Source organism: Eucyclogobius newberryi, unplaced genomic scaffold, assembly GCF_026437365.1.
Source record: "Eucyclogobius newberryi isolate DKJ021-1_F unplaced genomic scaffold, fEucNew1.0.hap1 SCAF_11, whole genome shotgun sequence".
NCBI lineage: Eukaryota > Metazoa > Chordata > Actinopteri > Gobiiformes > Gobiidae > Eucyclogobius > Eucyclogobius newberryi.
Genome location: NW_027315735.1, coordinates 39,325,704 through 39,341,621, shown reverse-complemented (window position 1 = coordinate 39,341,621; position 15,918 = coordinate 39,325,704). Strand labels below are relative to the sequence as shown.

The 15,918-nt window shown below is 52.3% G+C and overlaps 1 protein-coding gene across 5 annotated transcripts in view; it reads left to right on the top strand.

The window, feature by feature from the left end:
- Positions 1 to 13,820, top strand: part of LOC140354845 (plasma membrane calcium-transporting ATPase 2-like) — an 87,666-nt gene extending 73,846 nt beyond the window's left edge. For 2 of the 5 annotated variants that reach the window (XM_072440096.1, XM_072440095.1), the window contains 2 exons: positions 4,382 to 4,604; positions 13,459 to 13,687. In XM_072440096.1, the coding sequence (XP_072296197.1) occupies positions 4,382 to 4,604; positions 13,459 to 13,463 (228 nt within the window). In that variant the 3' untranslated portion in view covers positions 13,464 to 13,687. Of the gene's footprint in view, positions 1 to 4,381; positions 4,605 to 13,458 lie in introns of all 5 variants that reach the window. The other 3 variants (XM_072440098.1, XM_072440097.1, XM_072440099.1) reach the window with 2 other exon arrangements.
- The last annotated feature ends 2,098 nt before the right edge of the window (positions 13,821 to 15,918 follow it).

The following is a 15,918-nucleotide window of genomic DNA, read 5'->3' as shown; positions in this document are numbered from 1 at the left end:
AACGACTGCTGTAACACGACAACGACTGCTGTAACACGACAACGACGCCTGTAACACGACGACGACGCCTGTAACACGACGACGACGCCTGTAACACGACGACGACGCCTGTAACACGACGACGACGCATGTAACACGACGACGACGCCTGTAACACGACAACGACTCCTGTAACACGACAACGACTCCTGTAACACGACAACGACGCCTGTGACACGACAACGACCCCTGTAACACGACAACTACGCCTGTAACACGACAACGACTCATGTAACACGACAACGACGCCTGTAACACGACAACAACGCCTGTAACACGACGACAACACATGTGACACGACGACGACGCCTGTGACACGACAACGACCCCTGTGACACGACAACAACGCCTGTGACACGACAACGACCCCTGTAACACGACAACAACGCCTGTTACACGACAACGACTCATGTAACACGACAACGACTGCTGTAACACGACAACGACTGCTGTAACACGACAACGACGCCTGTAACACGACAACGACGCCTGTAACACGACGACGACGCCTGTAACACGACGACGACGCCTGTAACACGACGACGACGCATGTAACACGACGACGACGCCTGTAACACGACAACGACTCCTGTAACACGACAACGACTCCTGTGACACGACAACGACCCCTGTAACACGACAACTACGCCTGTAACACGACAACGACTCATGTAACACGACAACGACGCCTGTAACACGACAACAACGCCTGTAACACGACGACAACACATGTGACACGACGACGACGCCTGTGACACGACAACGACCCCTGTGACACGACAACAACGCCTGTGACACGACAACGACCCCTGTAACACGACAACAACGCCTGTTACACGACAACGACTCATGTAACACGACAACGACTCCTGTAACACGACAACGACGCCTGTGACACGACAAAGACTCATGCAACACGACAACGACACCTGTAAATCGACAACGACTCATGTAACACGACAACGACACCTGTAAATCGACAACGACTCCTGTAACATGACAACGACTCCTGTAACATGACAACGACTCCTTTAACATGACAACGACTCATGTAACACGACAACGACTCATGTAACACGACAACGACGCCTGTAACACGACAACGACGCCTGTAACACGACAACGACGCCTGTAACACGACAACGACGCCTGTAACACGACAACGACTGCTGCAACACGACAACGACTGCTGCAACACGACAACGACTGCTGCAACACGACAACGACTCATGCAACACGACAACGACTCCTGTAACACAACAACAACGCCTGCAACACAACAATGACCGCTGTAACACGACAACGACTCATGCAACACGACAACGACTCATGCAACACGACAACGACTCCCGTAACACGACAACGACTCCCGTAACACGACAACGACTCATGCAACACGACAACGACTCCTGTAACACAACAACAACGCCTGCAACACAACAATGACCGCTGTAACACGACAACGACTCATGCAACACGACAACGACTCCCGTAACACGACAACGACTCCCGTAACACGACAACGACTCCTGCAACACGACAACGACTCCTGCAACACGACAACGACTCCTGCAACACGACAACGACTCCTGCAACACGACAACGACGCCTGCGACACGACAACGACCCCTGTAACACGACAACGACGCCTGTAACACGACAACGACGCCTGTGACACGATAACGACGCCTGTGACACGATAACGACCCCTGTAACACGACAACGACTCCTGTAACACGACAACGACACCTGTAACACGACAACGACGCCTGTGACACGACAACGACGCCTGTAACACGACGACGACCCCTGTAACACGACAACGACTCCTGTAACACGACAACGACACCTGTAACACGACAACGACGCCTGTGACACGACAACGACCCCTGTAACACGACAACTACGCCTGTAACACGACAACGACTCATGTAACACGACAACGACGCCTGTAACACGACAACAACGCCTGTAACACGACGACAACACATGTGACACGACGACGACGCCTGTGACACGACAACGACCCCTGTAACACGACAACAACGCCTGTGACACGACAACGACCCCTGTAACACGACAACAACGCCTGTTACACGACAACGACTCATGTAACACGACAACGACGCCTGTGACACGATAACGACGCCTGTAACACGACAACGACGCCTGTAACACGACAACAACGCCTGTGACACGACAACGACCCCTGTAACACGACAACAACGCCTGTTACACTACAACGACTCATGTAACACGACAACGACTCCTGTAACACGACAACAACGCCTGTAACACGACAACGACTCCTGTAACACGACAACGACGCCTGTGACACGACAACGACCCCTGTAACACGACAACAACGCCTGTAACACAACACGACTCCTGTAACACAACAACGACTCGAACATGACCCAAACCCGGGTGAAATCGTCAGCAAAACATGACCCAAAGTGTGAGGAGTGCAACACAGACGAGGGTTCTGGTGCTGCAGCTGGTGTTTTTATTAAAGGGTCTGTTTACTTGTTTCCTTGTTTTCTGCTGACGTGACACGAGTGATTTCTCATGTTGGAATATCATTTTTTGCACGTTTAAATCTGCAGGTTCAGTTTCTCTGGAGCTCACACACTGTTCCACCTGATGATGTCATGAGGTGCTACTTTAAAGTTCTCTCACAAAGCCACTAGCGCCACCTGCAGTTGAATTGTGTCGACCAGGAAGAGGCAAAAAGACGCCCTAAAAGTTCAACATTTTGCTTGAAATTCTATTGTTTTTCTACATTTTTATCAGCACATTTATATTTAGAATATTTAGCAGAGGATTTGGGTTTGGATGAGAAAGTTTTGCTAACATTAGCTCGCTAGCCGAGGAGCGCCGCTCTCTGCTGCCCCCGGTGGCTCTTGGCCCGCGGCTCGTGGCCCGCGGCCCGTGGCCAGCGGCTCATATCGCTGCATTAATCCTTTTTAACCCTGTGTAATCCGGCCCTCATCTGGGTCTAATCCTCGTCTTCAGGAAGTCTTTATTGTGGCTCTGATCCAGCTTTAGTCCTGATGACCTCTGACCTCTTCAGCCTGGGGTCGCTCCCTAATGGACCCAGATGTTTGGCCTTTAAAACAATGTCCACAACACGAGGACTTTAGAGTTTCACGTCACAGTTTCTACTGAACCAGAGGCTGAAGCTTCTGACAGAATATTGAAGATTAAAGTGTTTTATTGATGAAAATCTGCAATAATTTATTATTTACATTTGTCTTTATGATAAAAAGTTTTTTCCTTTTGTTTAACCCAATAAATAAGACCTTTGGACAAATACATCAGGGCGTGTTCAGGCTGTGGCACCCGATGATGTCACGAGGTGGTGAGCTCTGAGGGCGGGGCACCCGATGATGTCACGAGGTGGTGAGCTCTGAGGGCGGGGCACCCGATGATGTCACAAGGTGGTGAGCTCTGAGGGCGGGGCACCCGATGATGTCACGAGGTGGTGAGCTCTGAGGGCGGGGCACCCGATGATGTCACGAGGTGGTGAGCTCTGAGGGCGGGGCACCCGATGATGTCACGAGGTGGTGAGCTCTGAGGGCGGGGCACCCGATGATGTCACGAGGTGGTGAGCTCTGAGGGCGGGGCACCCGATGATGTCACGAGGTGGTGAGCTCTGAGGGCGGGGCACCCGATGATGTCACGAGGTGGTGAGCTCTGAGGGCGGTCACCCGATGATGTCACGAGGTGGTGAGCTCTGAGGGCGGTCACCCGATGATGTCACGAGGTGGTGAGCTCTGAGGGCGGGGCACCCGATGATGTCACGAGGTGGTGAGCTCTGAGGGCGGGGCACCCGATGATGTCACGAGGTGGTGAGCTCTGAGGGCGGTCACCCGATGATGTCACGAGGTGGTGAGCTCTGAGGGCGGGGCACCCGATGATGTCACGAGGTGGTGAGCTCTGAGGGCGGTCACCCGATGATGTCACGAGGTGGTGAGCTCTGAGGGCGGGGCACCCGATGATGTCACGAGGTGGTGAGCTCTGCAGAGACTGATTTTGAGTTAATTTGGAGAAGAACATTTTGATGTGAAGAAGCCGTTTCCTCTGGATGAAAATGGCCGCCGCATGGACTTCACAGATGCATCATGGGAAATGAAAATGGCCACCGCGTGGACTTCACAGATGCATCATGGGAAACGCAGTCCTTTTCTCTTTTGTCTTTAACACTTTAAACTAACTCTTGTCTCAGTTTTCTGTTTCTTAACTGTCTGATTAACTCTTCTTCTCTTCCTCTGTCTCTCCTGCTTTCATTTCATCTGACCTTTGACCCATTGCCCCGCCCCCTCACGTCCCGCCCCCTCAGATGGACGTGGTCTACACCTTTCAGACTGGTCAGGCTGCTGTTCCCGGAGCTCTGCGCAGACAGCCTTCTGTGGTCAGCCAACACAACGACTCGTCCTCCACCGCCAAAACGCTGACCAGCCCCTCTCACCTGGGCTCCACCCACCTGGCCGTAGGCTCCTCCCTCCTGGGTGTTAGCTCCTCCCACTCTCTGTCCAACGCCGCTGCCCCCTCGGCCGCAGGAAGTGAGTGCAAAGGCCAAACTCTGCACCCAAGGATTCAGTTTAGATTTCTGATTTTAATACGAGATAGAAATTGAGACGATTCCTTCAGGTGACAGGAAGGACATCAGGTTTGTCCAGTCGGGTAGGACATCAGGTTCAGCTTGGTCCTGTTTAAGCGTCAGAGAATCATCAACGTAAAGAGAATGTTAAACACTCATTTTCAGTCAAATCCTTCAAGTTGAGACACTGCAGTTTTTTTATTTCTATTTGACCTTTGACCTGGGACAGACGTGTCCAGTTTCCACTTCATCAAACGTTTAAACCTCTGTCCATTTTTCACATTTAAACGTCCCAAATGTGAATTGCATTCATCCATTTCCGTCTGCTTTGTCCGGGGCCGGGTCGCAGGTCTAAGCAGGGACTGCTTCCTCCAGCTCCTCCACCTCCCAAGGCGTTCCCAGGCCACACAGAGACATAGTCCCTCCAGCGTGTCCAGGGTCTTCCCCTGGGCTTCTTCCCAGTAGGACATGGACACCTCCAGGGCAAGGACCCCCCGCCCACCTGGAGAGAATCGAGAACCATCAAACCGTCCCAGTGCAGCTGCAGGTCCAGGTTTGATGGAGCCTCAGGACAACATCGTCTGCAAACAGCAGAGATGAGATCCTGTGGTCCCCAGACCACACCCTCTGACCCCTAACCACACCATCTCACCCCTGACCACACCCTCTGACCACACCCTCTGACCCCTGACTGCGCCTAGAAATTCTGTCCATAAAAACTATGAACAGAAGCGGTGACAAAGCGCAGCCCTGAGGAGTCCCTCACTGGGAACAGGTCTGACTTACTGCAGTGACCACAGCTCCTGCTCCTGTCAGACAGGGACCGGACAGCCCTGAGCAAAGGGCCCCGGACCCCGTACTCCCGGAGCACCCCCCAAAGGACACCCCGAGGGACACGGTCCAAAGCCTTCTCCAGATCCACAAAGCACATGTGACTGTGCAAACTCCCATGAACCCTTGCGCCCCCTGGTGGAGAGTCTAGAGCTGTTCCAGTGTTGCACCACCAGGACCTAAACCTGCTCCTCCTGAATCTGAGGTTCTATGGGTCAGATTCTCCTCCAGGACCTGGAATAGACCTTATGGGAGGCTGAGGAGTGTGATCCCTCTGTAGGTGGGACACACCCTCTGGTCCCTCTTCTTGAACAGAGGGACCACCACCCCGGTCTGCCAGTCCAGAGACACTGTCCCCGACCACCACGTCCTGTTACAGAGACGTGTCAGAGACAGTCCTACAACATCCAGAGACTTTAGGTCCTCAGGATCTCATCTTGGGTGATGGATGAGTCCCTTCCTGAATCTCTTACATGAGGAAACAGCAGGTGTTTCTCTGTTCACCTGCAGCGTGTCCACTTGATGGTCTCTCAGTCTGGACTTTACAATTACAAGTCCCTGAAGCTCATGTTTAGTGATATTTACCAAAAGCCTGAGCAAAACTACAGAGCCTCAGCTTCACCCAGAGAAGTTTAGAACCAAAAGAAACAAACGATTTAATAACAGTCGATTAAAACCTAAACAAATACCAACATGTCTTCACAGCAGCACAGACCTGTAGACCTGGTTTAGACCTGGTTTAGACCTGGTTTAGACCTGGTTTAGTCCTGGTTTAGACCTGGTTTAGTCCTGGTTTAGACCTGGTTTAGTCCTGGTTTAGACCTGGTTTAGACCTGGTTTAGTCCTGGTTTAGACCTGGTTTAGTCCTGGTTTAGTCCTGGTTTAGACCTGGTTTAGTCCTGGTTTAGTCCTGGTTTAGACCTGGTTTAGACCTGGTTTAGTCCTGGTTTAGTCCTGGTTTAGACCTGGTTTAGTCCTGGTTTAGTCCTGGTTTAGACCTGGTTTAGACCTGGTTCATGGATTAATGCTGTGTCCTCTCTTCTTTCACTTTATTCTCATTTCCCACTATCATCCTCTCCTCCTTTTCCCTGTGGAGGTCTCTCTCTCTCTCTCTCTCTCTCTCTCTCCCTCTCCCTCTCCCTCTCCCTCTCCCTCTCTCTCTCTCTCTCCCTCTCTCCCTCTCTCCCTCTCCCTCTCTCCCTCTCTCCCTCTCTCCCTCTCCCTCTCCCTCTCCCTCTCCCTCTCCCTCTCTCTCTCTCTCTCTGCGGTGGAGAGATAACAGTGTTTGGTCTTAATCCTCTTCTTCGCTCTGTTGCCGCGGAGACAAACACTCAAAGGCTGAATCTGTTTTATGGCAATGAGAATTATTTTCAGGATAAACAAAATAAAATGTCCTTTATTATAATTATAATCAAACAGAGCTACAATTCCAGACCTCTCCACACGATGGCGCTGCAGTAAAGAAATGATTGTTCCGATCAACTTATTACATCTGTTCACAATGTGCCCGGCTAGCTCATTGTTAGCTCGGCGTTAGCTCCATGCAAGATGTTAGCTTAGCATTAGTTCAGTGCTAGGTGTTACACTAACATGTCTGAGATGTACTTTGGTGCTAGGCCATGGAGAGACTTGTACACAAGCAGAGCTGCTTTAAAGTCTCTTCTCTGAGCCACAGGGGGCAGTGCAGAGACCTGAGAACAGGGCTAATGTGATCATACTTCCTGGTTCTAGTCAGGACTAATGTGACGGTACTTCCTGGTTCTAGTCGGGACTAATGTGACGGTACTTCCTGGTTCTGGTCAGGACTAATGTGACGGTACTTCCTGGTTCTAGTCGGGACTAATGTGATGGTACTTCCTGGTTCTAGTCGGGACTAATGTGACGGTACTTCCTGGTTCTAGTCAAGACTAATGTGACGGTACTTCCTGGTTCTAGTCAGGACTAATGTGACGGTACTTCCTGGTTCTAGTCAGGACTAATGTGACGGTACTTCCTGGTTCTAGTCAGGACTAATGTGATGGTACTTCCTGGTTCTAGTCAGGACTAATGTGATGGTACTTCCTGGTTCTAGTCAGGACTAATGTGATGGTACTTCCTGGTTCTAGTCAGGACTAATGTGATGGTACTTCCTGGTTCTAGTGAGGACTAATGTGATGGTACTTCCTGGTTCTAGTCAGGACTAATGTGATGGTACTTCCTGGTTCTAGTCAGGACTAATGTGACTGTACTTCCTGGTTCTAGTCAGGACTAATGTGATGGTACTTCCTGGTTCTAGTCAGGACTAATGTGATGGTACTTCCTGGTTCTAGTCAGGACTAATGTGATGGTACTTCCTGGTTCTAGTCAGGACTAATGTGATGGTACTTCCTGGTTCTAGTCAGGACCCGAGCAGCAGCGTTCTGGATGTACTGCAGCTGTTTTACAGCTCGTTTGGAGAGACCAGTGAGCAGGCCGTTACAGTAGTCTAATCTACTGGAGACAAACGCGTGGATAAGTCTCTCTAAATCTGGTTTTGACACTATATTTTTGATTTTGGCAATGTTTTTTAGATGGTAAAAAGCTGCTGATGTTATTGATTTGACGTGGCTATTAAAGTTCAAGTCTGAGTCCATTATTGCCCCAGATTTATAACTTGGTTTGTAGGTTTTAGAGCGAGACTCTGGAGGTGACCGCTAACACTTTCTCTTTGTTTCTGTGACAAAGATGATGATTTCAGTCTTGTCTGAGTTCAGCTGGAGAAAGTTGTTCTGCCTCCACAAACTGATCTGTTGCACCAGCAGGAGGCCCTCTGGCACCAGCAGGAGGCCCTCTGGCACCAGCAGGAGGCCCTCCCTCTGGCACCAGCAGGAGGCCCTCTGGCACCAGCAGGAGGCCCTCTGGTACCAGCAGGAGGCCCTCCCTCTGGCACCAGCAGGAGGCCCTCTGGCACCAGCAGGAGGCCCTCTGGCACCACCCACTCTGCTGTGGGTGGGGCCTCTCTGCTGTGGGTGGGGCCTCTCTACTGTGGGTGGGGCCACAGCAGAGTCACAAATATGATCCACATGAACATTGAAATCACCTGTAATGACCAAACCTTTAAAGTCTGTGGGACTGAAACGTCTCTGTCAAATCATCGCTACAATGAGAGGCTTGTGTAAAACAATGAAGAGAATGAGGCTGTTTGGAAGAGTTCCACTTATGAATGTTGTGATTTCCATTTCCTCAGAACGTGGAATAACTTCAGTCTGTTCTCGCCGCATGTCGACTGCACCTCGAGCACCATCAGCTGCTTCACTCCACAGTGGAGCTGTGAAAAGAATGTGTTGATCTTTCTGTGCGTCACATGACGTGTTACAGCGTCTCCATCAGGACGGACCTGTCGGAGACCTTGACGTTTGACACAGATTCTCTCTCTCGCCGCCTTTTGGACACGTCATGTCGTTTTTCATTGACTTCAGTCTCTAAAAGTGGTAAAAGTCTGTTTGAGCTGTATTTTAGGAGACTTAACGTTCCATTTGTATCGTTTAGGCTTTGCACAGTTTGTTCCAGAAACATCCTGGTCTTTCTGGTCTTTAGACAGTTTTGGGAACGACACCGAGTCACTGCGGTTTAGATTGAAAGTAGCAGTTTTTCTTGTATAAAATGTGGAATTGTATCTCGAGTCTTTTTTCAGATTCTTAAGCAAATATCTGTTTGTCGCTCATGAAGATCGTGTCTGTTCTTCTCCGGACATGTCGCCGGCGTCAGAGATGTTCTTAAAACTTTAAAATCCTTGGTTTACTTAAAGTCATAACCAAAAATGTTTGGAAGATAATGACTGATTAAAAAGCAAAAGAAAGAAAGAAAGCAGCGATAGCGAGCGAGAGCGTTTGCAGTCTTCACAAGCAGGAAGCCAGCTCAGCACTAGCTCAGAGCATGGTGTTAGCTCAGAACTCGGTGTTAGCTCAGCGCTAGCTCAGAACTCGGTGTTAGCTCAGCGCTAGCTCGGAGCTCAGTGTTAGCTCAGCTCTAGCTCCGAGCTAGTGAGTACTGTGTTTTCAAACACGTGAACAAACCTTTTAATGACAAACTTGTATTATTCAGATTTTCATCAATAAAACCTCCAGAAGCTCACGTCAGAGTGACTCACCTCCAGTTTGTTCCCTCACGTTCTCGTGCCGATTGTCACGTTCTCGTGCCGATTGTCACGTGCTGACTGTCACGTTCTCGTGCCGATTGTCACGTTCTCGTGCCGATTGTCACGTGCTGATTGTCACGTTCTCGTGCCGATTGTCACGTTCTCTTGCCGATTGTCACGTTCTCGTGCCGATTGTCACGTTCTCGTGCCGATTGTCACGTTCTCGTGCCGATTGTCACGTTCGTTCTCGTGCTGATTGTCACTTGCTGATTGTCACGTTCTCTTGCCGATTGTCAGGTTCTCGTGCCGATTGTCACGTTCTCGTGCCGATTGTCACTTGCTGATTGTCACGTCCCTCTTGCCAATTGTCACGTTCTCGTGCCGATTGTCACGTGCTGATTGTCACGTTCTCGTGCCGATTGTCACGTTCTCGTGCCGATTGTCACGTTCTCGTGCCGATTGTCACGTGCTGACTGTCACGTTCTCGTGCTGATTGTCACGTTCTCGTGCTGATTGTGCCGATTGTCACATTCTCGTGCCGACTGTCACGTTCTCGTGCCGATTGTCACGTGCTGACTGTCACGTTCTCGTGCTGATTGTCACGTTCTCGTGCTGATTGTGCCAATTGTCACGTTCTCGTGCCGATTGTCTCGTGCCGATTGTCACGTTCTTGTGCCGATTGTCACGTTCTCGTGCTGATTGTCACGTGCTGATTGTCACGTTCTCGTGCCGATTGTCACGCTCTCGTGCTGATTGTCACGTGCTGATTGTCACGTTCTCGTGCCGATTGTCACGTGCTGACTGTCACGTTCTCGTGCTGATTGTCACGTTCTCGTGCTGATTGTGCCGATTGTCACATTCTCGTGCCTGATTGTCACGTTCTCTTGCCGACTGTCACATTCTCGTGCCGATTGTCACGTTCTCGTGCCGATTGTCACGTTCTCGTGCTGATTGTCACGTGCTGACTGTCACGTTCTCGTGCCTGATTGTCACGTTCTCGTGCCGATTGTCACGTGCTGACTGTCACGTTCTCGTGCCTGATTGTCACGTTCTCGTGCCGATTGTCACGTGCTGATTGTCACGTTCTCGTGCCGATTGTCACGTGCTGACTGTCACGTTCTCGTGCCGATTGTCACATTCTCGTGCCGATTGTCACGTTCTCTTGCCGACTGTCACGTTCTCGTGCCGATTGTCACGTTCTCGTGCCGATTGTCACGTTCTCGTGCTGATTGTCACGTTCTGATTGTCACGTTCTCGTGCCGATTGTCACGTTCTCGTGCCGATTGTCACGTGCTGACTGTCACGTTCTCTTGCCGACTGTCACATTCTCGTGCCGACTGTCACGTTCTCGTGCCGATTGTCACGTTCTCGTGCCGATTGTCACGTTCTCGTGCTGATTGTCACGTGCTGATTGTCACGTTCTCGTGCCGATTGTCACGTTCTCGTGCCGATTGTCACGTGCTGACTGTCACGTTCTCGTGCTGATTGTCACGTTCTCGTGCTGATTGTCACGTTCTCGTGCTGATTGTCACGTTCTCGTGCTGATTGTGCCGATTGTCACGTTCTCGTGCCGATTGTCACGTTCTCTTGCCGACTGTCACATTCTCGTGCCGACTGTCACGTTCTCGTGCCGATTGTCACGTTCTCGTGCCGATTGTCACGTTCTCGTGCCGATTGTCACGTTCTCGTGCCGATTGTCACGTTCTCGTGCTGATTGTCACGTTCTCGTGCCGATTGTCACGTTCTCGTGCCGATTGTCACGTTCTCGTGCCGATTGTCACGTTCTCGTGCTGATTGTCACGTGCTGATTTTCACGTTCTCGTGCCGATTGTCACGCTCTCGTGCTGATTGTCACGTGCTGACTGTCACGTTCTCGTGCCGATTGTCACGTGCTGACTGTCACGTTCTCGTGCCGATTGTCACATTCTCGTGCCGATTGTCACGTTCTCTTGCCGACTGTCACATTCTCGTGCCGACTGTCACGTTCTCGTGCCGATTGTCACGTTCTCGTGCCGATTGTCACGTTCTCGTGCTGATTGTCACGTGCTGATTGTCACGTTCTCGTGCCGATTGTCACGCTCTCGTGCTGATTGTCACGTGCTGACTGTCACGTTCTCGTGCCTGATTGTCACGTTCTCGTGCCGATTGTCACGTGCTGACTGTCACGTTCTCGTGCCTGATTGTCACGTTCTCGTGCCGATTGTCACGTGCTGATTGTCACGTTCTCGTGCCGATTGTCACGTGCTGACTGTCACGTTCTCGTGCCGATTGTCACATTCTCGTGCCGATTGTCACGTTCTCTTGCCGACTGTCACATTCTCGTGCCGACTGTCACGTTCTCGTGCCGATTGTCACGTTCTCGTGCCGATTGTCACGTTCTCGTGCTGATTGTCACGTGCTGATTGTCACGTTCTCGTGCCGATTGTTACGTTCTCGTGCCGATTGTCACGTTCTCGTGCTGATTGTCACGTTCTCGTGCTGATTGTCACGTTCTCGTGCTGATTGTCACGTTCTCGTGCTGATTGTCACGTTCTCGTGCTGATTGTGCCGATTGTCACGTTCTCGTGCCGATTGTCACGTTCTCTTGCCGACTGTCACATTCTCATGCCGATTGTCACGTTCTCGTGCCGATTGTCACGTTCTCGTGCTGATTGTCACGTGCTGATTGTCACGTTCTCGTGCCGATTGTCACGTTCTCGTGCTGATTGTCACGTTCTCGTGCCGATTGTCACGTTCTCGTGCCGATTGTCACGTTCTCGTGCTGATTGTCACGTGCTGATTGTCACGTTCTCGTGCCGATTGTCACGCTCTCGTGCTGATTGTCACGTGCTGATTGTCACGTTCTCGTGCCGATTGTCACGTGCTGACTGTCACGTTCTCGTGCTGATTGTCACGTTCTCGTGCTGATTGTGCCGATTGTCACATTCTCGTGCCGATTGTCACGTTCTCTTGCCGACTGTCACATTCTCGTGCCGACTGTCACGTTCTCGTGCCGATTGTCACGTTCTTGTGCCGATTGTCACGTTCTCGTGCTGATTGTCACGTGCTGATTGTCACGTTCTCGTGCCGATTGTCACGCTCTCGTGCTGATTGTCACGTGCTGATTGTCACGTTCTCGTGCCGATTGTCACGTGCTGACTGTCACGTTCTCGTGCCTGATTGTCACGTTCTCGTGCCGATTGTCACGTGCTGACTGTCACGTTCTCGTGCTGATTGTCACGTTCTCGTGCTGATTGTGCCGATTGTCACATTCTCGTGCCGATTGTCACGTTCTCTTGCCGACTGTCACATTCTCGTGCCGATTGTCACGTTCTCGTGCCGATTGTCACGTTCTCGTGCTGATTGTCACGTGCTGATTGTCACGTTCTCGTGCCTGATTGTCACGTTCTCGTGCCGATTGTCACGTGCTGATTGTCACGTTCTCGTGCCGATTGTCACGTGCTGACTGTCACGTTCTCGTGCCGACTGTCACGTGCTGATTGTCACGTTCTCGTGCCGATTGTCACGTGCTGATTGTCACGTTCTCGTGCCGATTGTCACGTGCTGACTGTCACGTTCTCGTGCCGACTGTCACATTCTCGTGCCGACTGTCACGTTCTCGTGCCGATTGTCACGTTCTCGTGCCGATTGTCACGTTCTCGTGCTGATTGTCACGTGCTGATTGTCACGTTCTCGTGCCGATTGTCACGTTCTCGTGCCGATTGTCACGTTCTCGTGCTGATTGTCACGTTCTCGTGCCGATTGTCACGTGCTGATTGTCACGTTCTCGTGCCGATTGTCACGTTCTCTTGCCGACTGTCACATTCTCGTGCCGACTGTCACGTTCTCGTGCCGATTGTCACGCTCTCGTGCTGATTGTCACGTGCTTATTGTCACGTTCTCGTTGCAGATTAAGGTGGTGAACGCGTTCCGGTCTTCGCTCTACCACGGTCTGGAGAGTCCCGAGTCTCGCAATTCCATCCACTCCTTCATGTCCCACCCCGAGTTTGTGCCCATGTCCGAGGAAGAGTCCAGGGTCCCGTCTGTGATCGAGGAGAACGGAGAGGAGATCCAGACCTGCCCTGAGTCCAGCTGAGGAAGACCAGACCAAAGACCTGACTCAAGACTTCCAGACTGAATCTTGACTCTCTGACTGAACCAGGGCAAAACCTCCTCCTCCAAAAAACGCCAAGATCCTGAGACAGACGAGGACCAGAACTGAACCAGGACCACCTGGACCGAAGACCGGACTGAGGAGCAGGACCGGAACAGATCTACCTTCAAAACCTTCAGAAGCTTCAGAACCTTCAGAAGCTTCAGAAGCTTCAGAACCTTCAGAACCTTCAGAACCTTCAGAACCTTCTGAAGCTTCTGAAGCTTCTGAAGCTTCAGAAGCTTCAGAAGGTTCGACAGGAGCAGAACAAAACCAAACGCTTTTCCCAAACCTCCGCGTCTTCTCGGCTCGAGCGCGTCAAGCTCCGGCGTTTGGGACCGTGACCTTCATCGTCATGACAACAGACTTCTCACCTTCTTTTGAACTGTCAGCGACACTTTCCAAAAGCATTGATTTTAAACATATCAACATTTTTCAAATTCCAAACAGCACCAGCAAATTTTAAGCCTGTTTTTTTCTCTTGAGAGAGATTTTTAAAAAGTGGCAATACTTTTAGCATTGATGACATCATCTTTTAAAAGCACGTGGTTCACCACCAGGAGGCGCTGTTCACCACCAGGAGGCGCTGTTCACCACCAGGAGGCGCTGTTCACCACCAGGAGGCGCTGTTCACCACCAGGAGGCGCTGTTCAGCCACAAACGCTCAGTTTGGGGAAAGCGTTTGGTCAAAGTCTGGACCCTCCTCTTCCATCTGTGTATATTATTCTATTACTCTTATTTTATACTTATGTTAATATTCCTAACGGCTTCTGAATTTAGGTTTTATTTCTTTTGCTGCAAAAGTTTGTCTCGAAAACAAAAGACGTTGTTTTTTCTCATGTACAGATGCTTCAGACTTTATGAAGAATTATAAAAGAGTAAAAGAGGCGAGGCTGCACCAAACGCACCAAACGCGGCTTTCAGATGGAGGCTCAGGCCCAGGCCCAGGCTCAGGCCCAGGCCCAGGCCCAGGCCCAGGCCCAGGCCCAGGCCCAGGCCCAGGCCCAGGCCCAGGCTCAGGCCCAGGCCCAGGCCCAGGCCCAGGCCCAGGCCCAGGCCCAGGCTCAGGCCCAGGCCCGGGCTCAGGCCCAGGCCCAGGCCCAGGCCCAGGCCCAGGCCCAGGCCCAGGCCCAGGCCCAGGCTCAGGCCCAGGCCCAGGCCCAGGCCCAGGCTCAGGCCCAGGCCCAGGCCCAGGCTCAGGCCCAGGCCCAGGCCCAGGCTCAGGCCCAGGCTCAGGCTCAGGCTCAGGCCCAGGCCCAGGCTCAGGCCCAGGCCCAGGCCCAGGCTCAGGCCCAGGCTCAGGCTCAGGCCCAGGCCCAGGCTCAGGCTCAGGCCCAGGCCCAGGCTCAGGCCCAGGCCCGATTTAGGCCCAGTTTTTGTGGATGAAAACGTGCCAAAACACGTCGGTGAAGGGCGAGTTTGAATGAACCTGGTGTCGATATTTGAAGTTTGATCCCGGTTTATCCCAGGCCCAGGTCTGAGCTCCATCTGACACACCTCCGCACCTGTCGACGGGTTTATGTCACTTTTGATTTGGGAGCGTTTTGGTGCGGCGTCTGCGGCGGCGTCATCGTTGCCGTCATCGTTGGCGTCATCGTTGGCGTCATCGTTGGCGTCATCGTTGGCGTCATCGTTGGCGTCTGCGGCGGCGTCATCGTTGGTGTCATCGTCTGCGGCGGCGTCATCGTTGGTGTCATCGTCTGCGGCGGCGTCATCGTTGGTGTCATCGTCTGCGGCGGCGTCATCGTTGGTGTCATCGTCTGCGGCGGCGTCATCGTCTGCGGCGGCGTCATCGTTGCCGTCATCGTTGGCGTCTGCGGCGGCGTCATCGTTGCCGTCTGCGGCGGCGTCATCGTTGGCGTCTGCGGCGGCGTCATCGTCTGCGGCGGCGTCATCGTTGGTGTCATCGTCTGCGGCGGCGTCATCGTTGGTGTCTGCGGCGGCGTCATCGTTGGTGTCATCGTCTGCGGCGGCGTCATCGTTGGTGTCATCGTCTGCGGCGGCGTCATCGTTGGTGTCATCGTCTGCGGCGGCGTCATCGTTGCCGTCATCGTTGGCGTCTGCGGCGGCGTCATCGTTGGCGTCTGCGGCGGCGTCATCGTCTGCGGCGGCGTCATCGTTGCCGTCATCGTTGGCGTCTGCGGCGGCGTCATCGTTGCCGTCTGCGGCGGCGTCATCGTTGGCGTCTGCGGCGGCGTCATCGTCTGCGGCGGCGTC